The sequence below is a fragment of the Lepidothrix coronata genome, unplaced genomic scaffold (assembly GCF_001604755.1).
Source record: "Lepidothrix coronata isolate B3197 unplaced genomic scaffold, Lepidothrix_coronata-1.0 Scaffold7, whole genome shotgun sequence".
NCBI lineage: Eukaryota > Metazoa > Chordata > Aves > Passeriformes > Pipridae > Lepidothrix > Lepidothrix coronata.
This window is the reverse complement of record NW_016690187.1, coordinates 10,107,083-10,126,050: the sequence shown is the minus strand read 5'-3', so window position 1 is coordinate 10,126,050 and position 18,968 is coordinate 10,107,083. Positions and strand designations below refer to the sequence as shown.

General features: G+C 36.2%; 1 protein-coding gene across 6 annotated transcripts in view; it reads right to left on the bottom strand.

The window, feature by feature from the left end:
• Positions 1–13,583: 13,583 nt before the first annotated feature.
• The window catches only part of METTL8 (methyltransferase like 8), an 84,536-nt gene continuing 79,151 nt past the window's right edge, over positions 13,584–18,968 (bottom strand). For 5 of the 6 annotated variants that reach the window (XM_017835684.1, XM_017835702.1, XM_017835693.1 and 2 more), the window contains 5 exons: positions 17,929–17,992; positions 17,457–17,596; positions 15,561–15,667; positions 15,399–15,464; positions 13,584–14,176 (listed from right to left, as the gene is read on the bottom strand). In XM_017835684.1, coding sequence (XP_017691173.1) covers positions 13,989–14,176; positions 15,399–15,464; positions 15,561–15,667; positions 17,457–17,596; positions 17,929–17,992 — 565 coding nt within the window. In that variant the 3' untranslated portion in view covers positions 13,584–13,988. Of the gene's footprint in view, positions 14,177–15,398; positions 15,465–15,560; positions 15,668–16,056; positions 16,610–17,456; positions 17,597–17,928; positions 17,993–18,968 lie in introns of those variants that run through there. The other variant, XM_017835720.1, reaches the window with a different exon arrangement.

Genomic DNA, 18,968 nt, shown 5'->3' with positions numbered 1-18,968 from the left:
AATGAGCTCAGTCTACATTCACACCAAACCCATAGCTCCTTAAGACACTCATTTTCAAAGTGGGGTTTTTTCACTAAAATGAGCATTGTTTCATTTCTTTATGGCAGGTCAGTAGAATCAAAATGAAGGCACACTTGCTCACTACTCAAAGCACTTGCCTTCTTTTTAATTTCTCTTGGGAATGAAAAGTATATTCGGCTTTTCTTTCTTCTGCTCCACACTCTGCCATTGTAGCAACATGCATTTGAGAAGGCTGTTTCAAGCAGAAGCATGTTCCAGTGTATAGGAATGATGTTAATTCCTGTCACTCTGAACGTCCAAGTGAGATTATTGTTAAAGCTCCTTCTAAAGGACCAAGGGAATGTGCACCATTCAGTTCAATGACTTTCATCACCTCTATTAGACTAAACATAAATGTAATATAGCCAAGCCAGGTTCCAAAGGTTAGTCTTTCATTTAGGCAAAATACTGGAGATGCAAAGCTGTGTAGCATTTACAGGAATCTAACATGGATTCGATAAACCAATTGAACACAAAAGGAACATCCTTTCTAAATGCAAATTATTCAGGTGCAATTTGAGTTCCTTAAAGGTTACTCTTCAGTTCCCTCTCCCTGTCTAATAAATGAGAATACAGAACAGCTTAGTTTCCTTTTCAAACTTCTTTGTATTAAGGCATTCTGCTGATTCTATTACAGGCCTTTTCTGTATGAAGCAGATACAGACTCTGGACTGCTTCTGTCCTGTGACTGCTCAACACCAACATTAATATTTTACTAAAGCACTTCTGAGAAGAACTTAAAAACTAATTTAAAAACCAAGTCTAACAATACAGCAACGTACAGATATAATCAAGCTGCAACATTTTTTCTTTCCTTTTCATTTTGCCAAAAGATTCTATGTTTTCCTATATAGAAGAGTAAAATCACAAATATCAAGAAGGTCCCAGAAAATGCAGCCTAACGACTCTTGATACTACACTCATCCAAGGGTCAACAGATCTACCTGAACAGCTATGCACAGTAGCTCTAGATCTAACGATGAAATTTCTTTATGATGAGATCTTGTCTTTTGTGAAGCCTGTGGCCAATTTTTTTCTTGGTTCCTATGGGTCAGAACAATATTTGTTATACCAATTTTGAGGCATGGTCTTAGGAATCACATGAAAGAAAATGTTATATTATACTAGTCATATTAGAGACATATAGAGACATATATAGACAAGAAAGACTATATTTGTGCACAAATGAAATGCTCCATAATAATAGCCACTGACTAGGAAGCTGCTGTGGGCCCTTTATGGCATTGCACATTCATTAGAGAAATCTGCAAGTATACGTTATACACAAAATTTGTCTTTACTATGGAAATTTAATTTCACCACAACTCATATAGCAGCACTGTCAGAATTAAAAGGGATGAGTGACACTTCAGGGCCTTCATATGAAAAAAAAAGACTGATTGAAAATGGCACTGATTTCCACAAGAAAACAAAAACTGAATGATACTACTGGGAACTACTGCTACCTTATCGGGTTTAGCTCACTGTTAAAGATAGAGGGGAGTCACTTCCACTGGAGAAAGAAGCACTAGCAGTTTTGTGGATACAGAAAATGTTTTGCATTTTCCATGTTTCTTTTCACATAAGATTCAAATGAGACACAACAACTGGTCACACAATGTTAAGAGTTTAAGCTGAAATTGTGGCTATATTTTACACAGTCAATAATTCAATATTTCTGTCTCAGCTGTATTCTGTATTTTTTTAAGTGTACCAAGGTCTCATCCATTATATATTAAATGGTAGCATGCATGACATAACTAGTGTTTTTAATGTTGTAGGTAGAAAATAGACAAATAACAGTAAGAAATTCAATTAAGAAGAAGAGACACATTCTAGTTTTGATTCTGTGCAAAGATAGCACCCAAAATAAAGAGAATTATAATAAAGACTGGTAATAAAGTTCCAAATGAATACCTTCAGCATACCATCCACAATTGAAAGAAGGATTCAGTCCTCTCCAGAGAACGTGCTAGAAAGTCCTGATAAAATGGACTTTCATTTACTGATAATAAACATTTACTGATTTTTCTCCTAGTGGAATAAACCGTGACTTTCTTGCTTTTTTTATATCTATCGCAGGCAGCAGAAATACACTTGGAGGTCACGTATTAAGCTTTTGTCTTCTGGAGCCCAGAGACCTTGACTCCACCTACATGCTGCTGAGAAACTCCATGAGAGCAACAGACAAGATGTCTGTGGCCAAGGTCAGACCTTTTAAGACAAGTGTCAGAACAGTCCTCCACCCTAGTTTAATCAGAAAAAGATTCTTCTCATCATGCTGTTGTAATACTGTCAAGAAACTCCATTTTATTGTAAAATCATCTGTCTTAGTCTTACACCAGTTGAAAGGAAACAGATAAAATTAATTTTGAGCTAGAAGCAAATAAAACCCAGTCTTTTCAAAATTTAACATGAGTTGCTAACTTGTGGTTCTATAACTCACGCATGGCTGCTAACTTCTAAAACCTCAAACTTTGCATGTTTAAAGTTTTCACAGAAAATGAGGGCAGAGTCTCATTTTGAAGCTCACATCTTATAGTAAGGTAATGACTTTTTTTTTTTGACTGATGAATCAGCTGCACATGAACTGCCACTGTACAAAAGCACTGCATGTTGGATGTGATGGCTAGAGCTTTGTCGCTTAACACAGCTACACGTTTTTTGCACCCTATTAAGACTTCTGTTTCCAGCTATTTCAGCTACAAAAATAGCTCCTAAAATACACTGTACATACTCAGGATGAAAATTTGACACAAAATTTCAAGAAAAAAACCTATTTTTCCTCAAAACAGTCTTTCCTCTGCTGCCATCCACTTACTAGATATTCTTTCCTTAATTCAGTTACCAAGAGTTTTGCCTGCTTGCACTGTAAGCAATCTAAACAATGAAGCACTTTCTTCACTCAAAGCAGAGCCAGGCACTGGCGCCCCTGGGCCACACCTGGCATGCCAGAACAATACCTCTTGGACCTCACAGCTTATTGAAGGACTCACTGTCCTGGAAGACACTGATAGCTGGGTGGGGAGATGGCACCTGTGCTGCACGTGCTCTGCAGCAGCAGATCCATACAGAGAGAACCAGGGGTGAGTCACGGCACCTCGGTGGCACCAGCAGGTGCAATGGCTGGGCCTGCCCTGGCAGAGCCACGACACCACTGTCGGCAACGCACGTGTTTAGCCAAACTGACACAACTGTTGACCAGGCAGGATTTCTCCCTCCCTGCCCCACATTTTCAGGTGGCAAAGCACTCAACAAGCATTTCTTCAGCTAGGATCTATGCAGAAGGCACAGAAATGCTGTCAAAATAAAACACTGAATCACCCATGTAAAACCTTGCTTTTTTTAAGAAGGAACTCCTACTATGCAACACTGGATTATAAAAATTCATCTACAGTGACAGTGAAAAATGCATCTTTAAATTCTGATTCTCTGTCAAAGCACTGAATATCAAAGGTCCTATTGTAGCAAAGTTCCCAAACAAACAAACCAAGAAACCAAGTGTGCAGAAGTTCATCAGAAATTAAAAAACCATCCCACCAACCTACTGAATGTTGGTATATTATACCACTGCAAAGGTAATGTTAGTATAAATATCTGATAATATTTATTCAGCAAACTGACAATTTCCAGTCAGACTCCCACAAACTCACATTCCATACCCACTGAACACAATAGCTAAAATCCAATTGAAGAGTCAAAATTCACCACTTCTAACCTTAACCTGAGCTTCCTTCCTTAATTTAGGTTGCTCTTATGCTCCCTCCCCCAAAGTCTACTTGTTCTACCTCTTCTGCATAGAGCAAAGATACACAAGCTATCCTGACAGAGTTCTGATGTTTAGCAAAAACTGAAACTTATCACTCTTCTATTTTTCTTTTAAAATTTTTTAAATTTTAATTAATTGGTTTTTGTCATAGGAGCTACAGTTTGTCAGCAATACATGTAATACAAGCACAACTTTGGTTTTGATACAAGCCTATTACAAATGAAATCTTTATGTCACCAAAGCTGCACACAAATGTCCACTGTTCCCAGATTAGGGCTTTAAATGTTCACCTCTATATTTAGAAACCGTAAACCAAATGGCCAGCTTTCCTGATGACTCAGCATCCATCCTGACTGCAGAAGAATGTGGATCCCCAGCAGGCCCCTTGCATAAAAGTGCTTAGAAAGTCTGAACGTGAAAGTCTGGCTTACACAGTTTTCCAGACTAAGAACAGAAAGACCCTTATTAACTTTTCTTTTACTTCTTGTCCCATACAACCATTTGTTTTAGGAAAAAGTTCGAAGCAAACAGCTGTTCTCTTTTACCTTATGTTAAACGTCTATTTAAAGAATTTCTTTTTTCTCATGCCTGGACCTTTCTTTAATTGGATGCCAGCCAATTTCCATTTCTCTACCTCCCAGCCTGCTGATGTTCTCTATGCTCTCATTTGATTTTTATACATACACACACATATACATATGTATATACGTATGTATGTACATAATCTAAGCCCTTCAGGCTTAGATTTGGCAATAACTGTTTCATTGTGGTTTAGTTTTGTTTTGTTTTTAAATCAGAGAATACCGAAACACTTGGCAGCACCATCAGAGATAAAAAAGGTCGCTCTAGGCTACCCCGGGGAAAGTTTGCACGTTCATTGCTGATCTCACCAAGCAAGCCGGGCATGAAAATCAAGAAGCCTGAAGCTGTCACTGTTCACATGATTACACATGGTCACACATGCATACTTATGTTAAAATTTGTATTTATTCACTTTACAAATACAACCAGTAATACTCAGATAATGTAAGTAATATGTAAGCAATACTTACTTACTTACACTCCCCACTTGAGAATCTCCAAAAGCTTTATTAACGTAAATCAGAAAGTAGGGTAGCTGGAAACAAGAACGTGCAAATGATACGAAGTATCCAAATGATACCTCTACTAAGAAATTTGCTGGTAACATATCAGACATAACTGCCCTATTCTTGATCTCACACAGGGAAGGAAAATCCACTGGAAAAAACAGTTAATATTTGCCTGCACTACCTTCAACAATTTTTTGCTTTCAAAGAGTGCCATTATGTTTGCTTCCTTTTTTAATCCGATGGACTGGTTTAGGAAAAGGAGAACGAACAATTGGAAAAAAGTGGAAGCCCAAAGCATAATATAAGTTTAAATTATATTGATTTACTGGTATTTCCTTAGAATCACATACCATTATGTAAAGTCTTTTGGTAATGAAATAACACAATTTCTATGAAAGCTAAAAACATAGGAAAACATAAATATGCATTTTCACTTTCTGACAATGCATTTAAAAAGCCATTTTTTCCCCTCTTGGTTTTTTTTTTTTCAATCTTCACTTTGTTATTTTGGACTTCAAAGGTCTTTTAAGAATAGGCATACTTTTTCACAGGAACTTTTGCAAGTATTTGAGAGAGAAACATTACAAATACAAACATGCCTTAAGGACTTTATTTTAAATCACTTACTTTAATCTATCATACTTATCTGGTTGGTCGTTAAGACTCATAATACTTATTACCCATTACAGAATGTTGTAGGATAAAAAATTCTGAATATCCTACACAAACATATAAACACAGGTATGTGAGCATCTTAAACCCAAACCAAATTTCAGCCCTTAAACAAAGTAAGAGTAGTGAACAAAGTACTTTTGTACTTCTATGTTTGCATTTTTATCTTTACAATTAATATTAAGCACTGTCCTGGTTCAACCCCAGCCAGTAACTAAGCACCAAAGAGCCACTTGCTCACTTCCCTCCGGTGGGAAGGAAGAGAGGATCATGAGGGTAAAAGCGAGAGAACTCAGGGGCTGAGGTAGACAGTTCAATAAGTAAGGCAAAAACTGCACATGCAAGCAAAGCCAAACAAGGCATTCATCCACCACTTCCCAAGGGCAGGCAAGTGTTTAGCCTTCTCCAGGACAACAGGGTGACTTGGGAAGACAAATGCCATCCCTCCAAATGTCCTCCTTTCTCCTTCTGCCCTCAGTTTTACATGCTGAGCATGACACCATATGGTCTGTAATATCCCTTTAGTCAGTTGGAGTCAGCTGTCCTGGCTGTGTCCTCTCCCAGTTTCTTGTGCACCCCCAGCCTCCTCACTGGTGGGGCAGCACAGAAGCAGAACAGGCATTAACAGGATGCAAGCACTGCTCACATCAGCTCTGTATTATCAAATCATTTTCAGCACAAATCTAAAACATACCACCATACCAGCCACTGTGAAGAAAATTAACTCTACCCCAGCCCAAACCAGAACAGGTGCCAGTTAATTTGGATTCCAATTGCGAGCAACTAGTCTATATCTTGAGGACATTCTACAGAGTTCAAGAGTCTTCTGGACTTACAGTGACATAAATTATGTTGGAAATTTGGGTCAAAGATTCAAAGATTTTTTTTTCTTTCAGAATAACCCCAAGGCCTTTTACTAACATTGTTTCAAAGTAAAATAAATATTTACTGTTTCTGATACTCTGTCTCAAGCCAACTGATGCAAGAAGAGAAGAGTGTGGTTTAGAAGCTTGTTACATATCTTAAGTGATATAATAATACTTGTATGCTTTGTAGACTGTGTATTATGTGTTTCCTTTTCCATCTGCTTTTATTTGTATTAAAATATATACATGCAAAAGAAAAAGAAACTAAACTCAAGGTTGGTTTTGGTTATATTGATTCCTCATAAACTTCAGTAAAATAAAATGTAGACTTATTGCCAGGATAATTTTGTTCTTTTTTTGTATAAGATTGCTTGGACTGTTTTCAATTTAAAAACTAGACCTTATTTCAGAGTTTGGTAACTATCACTGAGGGTTTATTCAATTCACTAATGTTCACTCTTGAATAAAAACATGAAATGTTTATCTAAAATAAGATCACGAGTTTGTTTGTCATAATTTGTATCTTAAAGAAAGTCACGGTCAGTGACAACTACAGCTTTGTCACACCATCTTTTCTTAACACAAACATCTCTGGTTGTTAGATCACAAAAATTTCAAAAGGATTAAATGATTGATTTTGAACAGCACTGTGTGCCATCTTTGGGTTTAGCTCAGCCCATGTGTAAACAGGCTTAGCATTGTCATTGAGAATTACACCCATTTATGCCAGGGATTAACATGCCAGGGTCTCTCCCTCTGAAATCACAGCTCCATTCTAAAGATGCATCTTCTTGCTACTGTTATTTTCAAGTAAATGCACAATTAACTGCAGGCTGCACTGGTAGTTTGTGGGGATGAAGATTAAACCTGAAGTGAGCACAGAAGATTCAACTGTGCTCCACTTCAGAGTAAAAACTGTTTCTCTGAGGGATTGTCACCCACATGCAAGTGCTGGAGTGCAAACCTCCTCCTTGAAATGCCTCACACTGCCTTTTCACTTCTCCACCCACCACTTGTTCTCATACTCTCACTGTTGAGTGTAATCAATGTCATTGGAAGCTAAGCTGCCCAATTCCTCAGAACAACATCTGACTACTGTGCTTAATAGCAAATGTAGCAAACAGAGCCATTACAAATGGCAAAGCTTTTCCTAGTGTAGAATAAAAGACTAGTGGTAAATTCAGATTCTCTAACCCCATCTGCTAAATCCTACACTACACAACAATCCTTTTATTCAAGTTCAAAGATGCAGCTTCTCCATTTAAAGAGCACTTGTTATCTCAGAGGAAATGGAGGCTAGAGTGTGCCTGACACTAAAAGAAAAAATTAATGTTGTCTCTGCAATGAGACCCTCCAAAACAGCCAGTCTCACCCAAGCATAATTAATCAATTGTGTGCTCTTTTAGCAAACCAATTACTTTTATTCTTCGGCTTTTGACTTGTCCACGTGCCAGTTTACAATTGTAAGTGACAGGGAAGTGTGGTAAGACTGACATCTCTCTTCCTTTCTCAGGCACTGAGCTGAATTCATCATTCTATATAAAATACTAACTGCTCTATGATTGCTACAGGACTACATGTCATACTAATTAGTACATTCTCTTTTTTTCCAACTTTTTTCCCCTCTATCTTTTCTTAATTTGATAACTGTGTCTATTAGACCTGTTCTGTATTCAGGCTTGTTCTCCAGCACTACTGCTGAGCAATGTTAGGACCTCACAAAAAGTAACGAGAAAGGTTTTAGGATTGTTGTTTGGTTTTGATGTGTTTGTTTTGTTTTGTTTTTTAACTGGAGGTATTTTAAAATCTTTAACAGTAAATATGCAAATTTTCCCTTTCACACATATAAAAATGGAAAAATCTAATACAACTCATTTTTGGTAACTCACCAGTCTTTTAGCCTCATGAACATTGTGATTCCTTGTGTTTTTAAGGGCATGTTGCATACATTTATCAATGTAGGTTTGTTGCCTGCCAACTTGACTAATTTACCTTGCTTTTTGTATAATGTAAAGGTACAAACTAGACCTTCTAAATACTAAAATGTAACATTATACGCCATTTGCACATTGTCTATCATTCATTTCCCTAACATGTCTTCGTATGAAAATTCCTAGACACATGGAAAAATTCCACTATCTATTTTTACTGCATTTTTTTTTCCTAGCTGAACAGGACACACTACAGAGAAGACTATACACTGGATTTATGCAGTAGCTATAGAGCATTCTATTTTTACATCATACTTACAGATTTTAACATTTTGGTTGTTTTTATAACTAGCAGCATACACTAAGTCTGTTTTTTTAATGAACTTAAAATTTCACTTAGTACCAATACACTAGGAAATAATAATCTAGGAATGTCTAGATTATTCTTAATTTAATTATTTATGAAATTGTTTATGTCATCCATGGGTTTTAGCCATTATTAAGCTAATTCACTTGCTTTCTTAATCTTTCATGTTCCCTTCAAAATTGTAGTAACCTGATCAATAAAACATCATCTGAAAATGAGACTGTCTCATTGCTAAATTCTTTTTCATGATTGACAAGAGATCTTTGGCTAACATTACGTATACAAAGCTTCAGAACATGGCTATTAGCTTTAGTATTCTTGACCTACATTATACCTCAAATAAGCTAAATTTTCTGCCTCTTGGGTAAGTGCTTCTCTGCAATAGTGAGTATTTTAAAATAATAAAATGGATTCCATCTCTGAATTGTTGTAATCCCAGATAAAGCCTATCCTGCTATATTCCCTTAAATTTTATTTCTAGTTTATACAAATCTGTTTTAAGTTCTGTTGAACAGATGCAAGTATAACAGAAACTGATATGGGGAGGCACTTCAATGTGATAATCTGCAGATATGATCTTGATTTAAATGGGACAACATCAGAACATATGGAGTAAATTTAATTGTTCTACCTTGATTGAACACAATCAGGATGGAGACACTTCTGTTTTTCTTTTGTATTTGCTTCCCAGGAGGTTAGGAATGCAGCTTCTGTCACTATGGGGTTCTACTTGAAAGAAGGTAAAAACATTGTTCCCTAAGGAAAAAGCAAAAGCTGGTGTATCATACACTTGCCTGCACTGTTGCAAACAAGTGTATAGCACAAACTACAACAAATGAAACATTCCATCATTTTAATGAATTGAAATAGATTGTGCACATATGGATGAAAGATAAAACCTGTAATATTCCACCAAGATGTGAAAATACAGTACCACTTGGAAGAATAAAAACTTTGAAGATACATCGTTCTACCTCCAGTCCTTACACCCAGTTTCTTTGTTTACCCAGATTTCACCCTATTTCTGTGACAGATAGGCCCCTTTTTCTTCTTGCCTCCACCATTTCATCCCACTCATTTCTAGGCCCAGTGTTCTCACCCTGCCACACTGCCTCCTGTTACACATCTTCTCCATATATGGTGCCCATGGATTTCTGTTCCTCAGTTCCCTGTTCCGTTCTGCACCTCGTTCTTTCTGGTGAGTCGATCCAAGCTTCCTCTTATCCTAGTTCCCAGAGGAAACACTCACTCCTTCTCTTGTTTGCCTTTGAGCCGCATCTTCATTTTCCTCCCTTCCTGCATGTATGGCTCTTGCTTTCAAATCAGACAATTCTCCTTTTTTAGTTGCTTGGTACTAGCAAAGGGTGAAGGATGGTCACCCCAAAGTCCAATCCTTGTTTCAAACATGGAAAGAAGTCTACACACACTGAAAGGCAAAGTGACCTGTATTATTAACAATAGCAATGTTTAATATTTTTATAATATGTACAAAGGGTTTATTTCCAAGGTTGTTCAACCACCCGTTATGAAGACACTCTATGGAGAAGATACAGTTTATATATGAACTGTCTGTTATCACAGACAGCATACTCGCATTCAAGGCTGGGTTGCACGGGGCTTTGAGCAACCTGGTTTAGTGGAAGGTGTCTGTGCCTGCAGCAGGGTGGTTGGAACTACAGGATCTTCAAGGTTCCTTACAACCCAAACTGTTCTACGATCCTATGATATTTGATCTAAAATAACTAAAAAAATGCACCCAACACCACTGTGTAGAATTTGGCATCTTTATAATTCATTGTATTCACACAAAAACAAAAAGCAGAAGGAAATAAAACTCTCTTGCTTCAATCCTAGCAATAACTCAGCCAGCAAACTTTACTGCAAATGTTTGTGTATACAGCTCCTGTGAAAACTGCTTAGATGTCCACTATGCACAAGAAAAAGGAAATAAGCCGTATGTCAATAGATCAGAGAGTACACCGGAACAGTGAATAAAGTTCACACTACAAATGAAAATGAAGTAGCAAAATTTATGCTAAGTGATATCCACTGGTGTTTAATACAAATTTTGGGGTTGTTATAAATTTTTAGTCATTATTAAACAGCAGAATCAGGACATTAGCTGAGCAGTTTCCAAGACAACAAACTTTTCCCTAGTGTTGCTAGAGTTTCTGCTGTCTCCTCATCAGACCTGCATTTTGGTTGTCTTTCAGAGTTTGTGGATTTGTAGATATGGCACAAGAACTTGCCTTGGTTTTGCTGGGAAAAAACCCAATCTTCTTTTATATGAGCTAATTGTTATTGACTAGATACTGCAAAATTAGTGTACAAAAAGGTTGGTTGCTTTCTTTATAGCTGTCTTATACTTGCTTCAAAACTAAGAAAGGTCTAGACCAATAAATACCCTTCTCAAGTGGCCATGTATATAAATGTAATACAATACCAGTGGAGATGGGCAAAAAGTACACACTATTGAGAAAGCAAGCCAAAGCCAGTGAAGCCAAAGCTCAATTCTAATAAGATTACCTTTCTCTAATTGCCATTAGGAAGTCATGCTGAACAAAAAAAAAAAATTAGAGAAAATTTGCAACTATAAATTAAAATGTTTTTATAGAATGAGTACTTCTATAAGTTAATTTTAGGTACGTATCTGAGTAAAGAAATAACTTTAGATGTCAAAAGTGAAACTTAAAGCCTTTTTCTAGACTGGGCACATTTGGTTGCAATAAACTAATGTCTTTTCTCCTCCAGAAATTAATTAACAATAAGACATTTTAAACTGCACTTCCTATATAGTTTTCTGCATCTCTTTTCTTTTTTTTGACAATACTGTAATAGTAGTTTTCCCAACTAATACAGATAATTTGAAAATATTTTAAAAATACGTCCTTGATTAAGCTTTTTGAAAACTGAAATGTCATGAAACCAAAATACTGAAAGTCTTACTCAGATTCAGAAGTTCTTATTGGGAATGATGTCTTTTTCCATTTCCACTCCCCTTTTATGAATCTTACGACTGTTCAGAGAGCGGATATTCTACATTTATAAATAGCAGTTGATCTTATTACTTCTAAAGCAGGCACCATTATTCTCAAAGAGACAGCCAATACTTATTTTGCAAACTGTAGAAGAGAAACAATTTCGCCTAAGGCCATTCAAAATTCAGATTTTGGTTTCTTCTGATGTCACATTTTTGTTAAACTAACAACATAGCATATTAAAGCCTTCCCAGAATCAACATATCCTTGTGAGTGCCAAAGCAAACATTATATTAGCCCTTACACATGGAAAATCTATGTCACATACATGAGTAAGACTGCATGATGCTCAGGAGCTTATCACCATCACCGGCCGCGGAAAATTCTACAAGTGAAAACTATTTGTATTATACTAAGAGCTCTGTATATTCAGAAATCACAATTATTAAACAGGGTAGCAACATAATTAAAATATAAACAGATATTTATTTGTATTTCCCATGAAGACTACTATAGTCTTTTAAGACTTAAGGCTTAAGCTGTGTTTTAACCTTTGATTTACACCACGAGAGTTTTATTGCTGGTTACAACAATGCCATTGCTAACCAAAGCTTCCTGAGTCTCTTAATTCATCAGTGTCTTATAGCAGTTTAGAATATACCAAAGATGCAGGATCAGATCCTACCTTCCAACTCCCTTTATTGTACCTTATTCTTGAAACAGATCTGGGTTTATGGAAATAAAGCAGGTCTCTCATCCTGTTTAAGATGATGAAGCTACTTGATATCCATGTTTAGATAATTGGTTTTTTTCTACAAGATAATCAGTTCTACTTAGCTTAGCAGCTAACAACTTGCAAAAAAAAATATCAATGGTTGTCAGCTCTGACATGTTTACCCTTCAGACTAAAACAAAAGCAAGAAGAAACTTTGAGAGTGTCACTGTATTAATGGCACTCAAAGCTGCATGCTATAGGTTACATGCATTCCATACCCTTTTTGAAAGAAGAGATTTATTTTATTCATTCACCTGTTTCTTGTCCTCTCCTTGTGGCTAAGTGATTTAAAATTACATTTAAGTAGCAGAAGTGGCATCTTTAACTACTAGCTCTACAGCCTCAGTATCATGTTCTGCATTTGAAAACAGTGTTTGCATTTTGGTTTTCTTCTTAAAAGCATTTGAAGTACTACCATAGTCCTGTCCTTTACTGTCTCTCCACCCAGTCAATACAAAATATTTTGTTTTCTTTCTAATATTCAATCCCTAAGAAAGCAACTTCTATCTGTAAACGACAAAAATATCTCAGCTGCCAGGTAGATTACCATTTTAGTGTGATTACATTACCCTATAACAATAACAATAAAATGTACTCTGGACTACTGTTTTTGCTCCTCGCTCTAGCATACCTAACATATCATAAAAATAATGTTTGTATTTATCCAGACAAATATTAACTATTTTTTTCAGCACTGTTTTGGCATTCTGGTAGTTCTTTTCTACATGAAACATGTTCAGTTTACAACCTACGCACTTTGAATATAATATATGTGTCACTAAGGTGTTACAGAAAGCTGAATTTGGCATGTTCCTCATGAGCATGTAGATGAAAAGTGGACATTTCAACAGCACAAGTCAGTCACAGTGGAGGACACCAATCACTGACTAGTATGATACGTGTGCGTGTCACATGCAGTTAGTGTGGAATAATTACTTACATGCAAATCAGAAAGAGATTTTGTCTTCATTATTTATGCACCAAAGCATTTCCCTCGAAAGAGGAAACACAGTTGGAAGAAACACAGTGGTTAAAAAAGACATGACTCAGAAATTAACACAGTGCAGCTTGTAGTAACAGTGAGAAGAGATATTCTGTTTCTCTAAATCTCTGAAAAAATTGTGCTTCAGTCTAAAACTTTTTACATATTGTGAATTTCAACATGAATGAGATATATACTTACTGACTATTCCTATTTCAGAAAGTAAAATAGTGCCTGGTCACAATTATGAAAAGATTAATGAATATCCCTTTATTGCATATAAAGCAGAAGTGAGAAATGGCCTTCCCCCCCACCACCCCAGATCTTTCTCACACATATTTATTTATAAAGAAAAGAAAGTCAGGGGAAAGGTTTTAATTTTCAGTTCAATATATTTATCTTTTTCAGTGGCTAACACAACATTTACTGGAAATATACGAACTCCAATTTGCTTCCATTTCTAGAGTTCATTGCTGTGCTACATTTCTGGAGTACAATTATTTATAAGGGTGCCTTTTGGTTGTTTCTTCAGGATTATGCAGAGACAGCAACGGTTTCTGGAACTTGCTTTGTATCCAAACTCGCTGCATTTTCACTTTTTTCTTCCTGTTTACTTGTAATCGCCGATCAACTAAATTCTGTACTTCAGTTAATCCAGCCAAGTTGAACATGTTCCATACCTCATCTATTTTTTCATAAGAAGAATTATTGTAATTAAAAAAAAAAAAAGGTAATTTGTAGAATGTAGCAATTAACAACCTTCAGTTCAACCAAATGGAACTAAATCTGTTTTGCAATATGAAAGATCAAAGACACTGCCTCTAAGAAGTCTTTTATTAGAAATTCATTCTCACAGCTCTTGATTTACATTGCAGTAAAAATTCTTATGTTGAGGCCCAAACGTGGTTATTACTCATGGCACCCATAGATACTCTTTCTTCAGAGGGTTCAATATGCCAGAGCTGAGTAAACAAATGCCATTTGGTCACTGTTCACCTATTACACCCAGATAAAGCTATTGCACCTGCCAAATGACAATCCAGACTTTTATGCCTTATATATATGTGTGTGTATACATGTATATATATATGTGTGTGTATATATATATATATACGTGCATACACACACATATACATTTCTATTAAATATATGTAATTAGTTCCTTCTTGTCAGTCATCACTGGAAAACGTTAAGCTTCTTTGTCTTAAGGAAGCATGAAACATATTTAAAAACTGAGAAGGCTCTTTAAATTCAAGTGATTTCCTATATATGTCTCAGATCCTTCTTCTCACTTCTAAAATTACTAAGTCTGGGATAAATCCTGATCCATCTCTATTGCTTACAGTCGAGGTTGCAGAGGGTAAAAAGAAAAAGAAAAAGAAAGTATTGTGATGCTCACTTTCACAATTTCACAGTATACCAGTCTAAGCTGTCTGCCAGCTGAACCAAGTGAGTGGACAGGCAATGAGGAATAGTATACATAAGCAGCAACTGAAGTTTAGCTCCTGTATAAAGAGCAACCTCACAGTTCAGATTCACCAACACGGCATAACAAAACATCAAAGCACTGCTACAAACTCTCCTTCCAAGCATGTTTATCTCAATTTTAAGAGAGAAATCATGTACATATTTAAATAACAAAATTTGAGCATACCATTAGACACAGGACACTTAGATAAAGAGAAATTTCCAGTGATGTCTTTAAGCCATCTTGCAAGACCCCAAATGCAACAAGTGTACACATAAAGGAAATTATTTTCTTACAACAGTTAGCTTTGGTCTTTTTAAAAGCAGAGAATTTAAAAAAGCCAATAAAACCTTCTTTAAATTTTTGTTTAAAGATAAGCTTTTATAATTCAATCTTGAGAGAAATTTAACCCTTTCTATGAAACTATAACTTTCCATACCTTTGGTAAAGAAATACACTCTGGTTCCATCTCCTCGTACATAAAAATTTTCTGACAAGCAATGACCTAGGAAATTGGGACAGTAATGCAAAAGGACATGTCACTTTTTTTTTTGCAAAAAGTTAAAATGAACAATGAACTACAAAGCCACTCAGGAATTACCTTTTTTAAAACGAAGTTGAGCTGTATCATATCTTCCATAGTCTCGAAATAACAACATTCCTCCAGGTTTCAGTAGCTTAGCCAACCTATTTACAACCCCTTGCATCCTTAGAAAATAGATGGGATACTGTTGATATTTGCAAACATAAGCAACCAAGTGTGCTGCCACAGACAGAAAAGGCAGCACCACCTAATAATAAGAGACACTTCAAGACGGGTAGTTGTGCCCAGAATTACAAACTTCACCTATGTAAACTTAAGTTTTGTGCACAAAGGAAAAAATGTACATGCATAAAAAGTGAAAGTGCTTTGAGAAATCTCATCCAGCAGAACTAGAAGACATCAATTATATAGCTTGAAGAAAGTTTAATACCTTCCAATTCTGCAACCAAATCTTAGAGGTGCCTTCTAGCAGAACTGAAGTGTGTTAAAAATTTACTACAAGAGTAGCAATTATCAAAAACTAAGCACAACAGCCTGAAGAGAAATCACTAAGTAACAATTTTCTGAATATAAATGTGTTCCTCTCACATAAATTTTCCATCTTTCCCAAGTATGTAAGTTCTGCATCACAGTTCCCTTGGTTTTCTTTTTCATTTCTCACTTTCAAAGTTTCCAGAAAAAATGTATACTGAGCAAGATGAATCTGGATCACATTTTCCTTTATGCAGTCATTTTAATTCTATGAGATGGCAGTAATGACTAACACAGCTCTGGAAAGTGGGTCTCACAATACAGATAATTACACGGAAATTTTTATGTGTGTATACACACATACGCACACAAAAGCATCCATGTCAGCCCTGGGAGAAAAAACACAACCAACAAACCACAAAAAAACTCAAACACATTCTGAAAAGACTAATAGGAAAAGACACACAGAAATACGCAGAATACTGCTTCTACAGGCAAAGTGATTGATTTAATGAATGAAACACTATTTTCCAATATCTTCGTAGCAGCATCATGGCAGTCACAAAGATCTGAAGTCTACTGCTTGAATTGTTTCTGGAATCTGGACCCTGGCTTTGCACAACTTGTGCTCATCTCTGAACAAACAAGAAGGAGCAGTATCATATATGGGAAAGGGTTTCTGTAAAGCTAATCATTAGTAACTTAAGCAGAGAAACAGTTCTCAGACTTAGGCAAATACTGTTCTGTTTGCCAAGCCCATTTTAATGACATTCTTAGTGTAGTAAATGTATTATCACACATACAGCATGTATTTCCCTTCATATAATCCAGTTAAAGGAAGAGTCAAGCAGTTTAACTTATGCCCTCCTATACATTTTTCCCATCAAAAAAATGAGATTTTCACAATCAGCCAACCATAACAGTCATAAAATTTGGTTCATTAGACATAGAGAGGCATTAGCAAAGGCTAACAGTACCCAACATAACACTATACGTGAAAATTAGATCAAATTTTCTTAATCCTAACAAGTTAAAAAATTCTGGATGCATTTTGGTTTAAAAGGCCTGCATGTAAGCATTGTATGTGGCTAAATCAGCAACCTAAGTCTATATCAACATATTGTAAGCTGTTAAGTCATGAATGTTTAGTTTTGATCACTAAAAATGACTTCCTTCTAGAAGACTAGTCTGGTTTTTAATTTGCAGTTTTCTTGAATCCCTCACTTCTAATAGGGTTGTGTTTAGTTACAATATACTCCTTGTATTTTGATGGAGACTAGAGACTCACTAACGAATTAGCCTGACAAGCTTTCCTCTTCAAGCCTGAAAATGGAAAACAGCATTTAAAATACCTTGTTTTACACATATTGTAGCTTACTAAGTAATAAATTAAAGATTCATCATCTTCTTTTGCTATTCTTGAAAACCTCCAGTGAAAAGAGAGTTTTAACCCATTTGCTTTGCCCATTAGTCTTCATTTACCTGTCAGGATGAATAGTAGAGAGCACAAAGACAAGGAGAATGACATCCAGGATCTCATCTGGAAAAGGATAGGGTAAAGCGTCATCACACACATCATGAACAAAGGCAGAACACCAGGCTGAATTGTAGGACGAATGTGACTGTCAGAAAAAAGATGAAAAGGGGCACAGAGAGAACAGTAGTAGTTAATACGTTTACTGTGACTCAAGAAACTTTTTTTCTTCAATTATTCTGCATTGTAAAACATCTCATATAAAAGCCTATTCTGTCTGGTATCTTACTCAAGCTGAGAAGCAAGCTCACTGATGGTATTCATTCCTCTCTGCATACAGTAAGACTTTGTTCTTTGGAATATTGAAAACTTCAGTTAAAAGTTGTCAAAGCCATCACATTCTTTTTCATGAAGATGGCTTCCTGGCAGCCTCCTGAATTACGGGCTTATAAGGTACTCTAAAGCGAGCATATGAATTACCTTTACCAGCTCCACTGCTCCTGAAGCAAAATCACAACAGTATAGAAAGGTTCCAGGTGTATTGCTAAGAAAACAAAAGCAACATCAGTTAAAAAATTATTATTGTAAAAGATGAAAGTCTACATCAGTGTTCATGGAACTACAGAGTGCCCTTTGGGGTTCTCCACAGGTTTGATCAAGCATGCCTTATTGATGTCTAGCACGTGGAAAGCCACATAGGTTGTAATGAACCAACAGGGCAGACAAATTTGTAAGAATACCAACAGGCAGTTAGTATAAAAAGAATTAGAGCCTTGTCAGGGAGGAAGCAAAAAGGAAAAGAAAGAAGGTCACAGAGGGCTGTCAGGACTGATGACAATGTCCTGGTGTTGTAACGCATAAATGCACGTTAATAGGTCACGTTTTCTTACAGAAGCACTGCATTAAGTCTCTATCATGCAGTTTAATTAGCTGTATGATTTGGGCAGGGGTAGGGTGTTGCAAAAATCATCCAGTTCTGTAGATGTTTGGGTTTCCATGTGTCACCTTGCTGTGCTTTTGATTAGATTAAGTAGTATTGGTTTTTTCCCTCCATTATCCCTTTTGTTTTGTAAGCCAGGATAAATAAGAATTTCCTGTAGCACTCTTTTCTCTTTCCTTCCCATCCAAGACTAAGCCAGTTGCAAATTTCCTTGTACCATTTATCATATAATAGTAATTCTAGGAAGAGGTTTTTTTAACCTCTGAAAAATTCATTTAATATAAACTGAGCAAGCCACTCAAAACCCACTGAGGGATGACCTCATGATCAACTCATGATCAATTAATTTCTTTTAAAAACATATTTGAGATTTTGGACGGATGGCTTCTTTAGAAGGGAATCAATAAACTCTGTCAGTGCCTATAAGATCTCACAGTATACACAGTTGAGTTAGTGACTTCTCTGAGGGCTCAACAGGAGAACAATTCTGGAACAAAATATGCTCTGTGCTCACTGCCAAGCAAAACTTTTATCAGCTCTGTACCCATCATGAGAATTGATGAATTTAGATATTTATTAG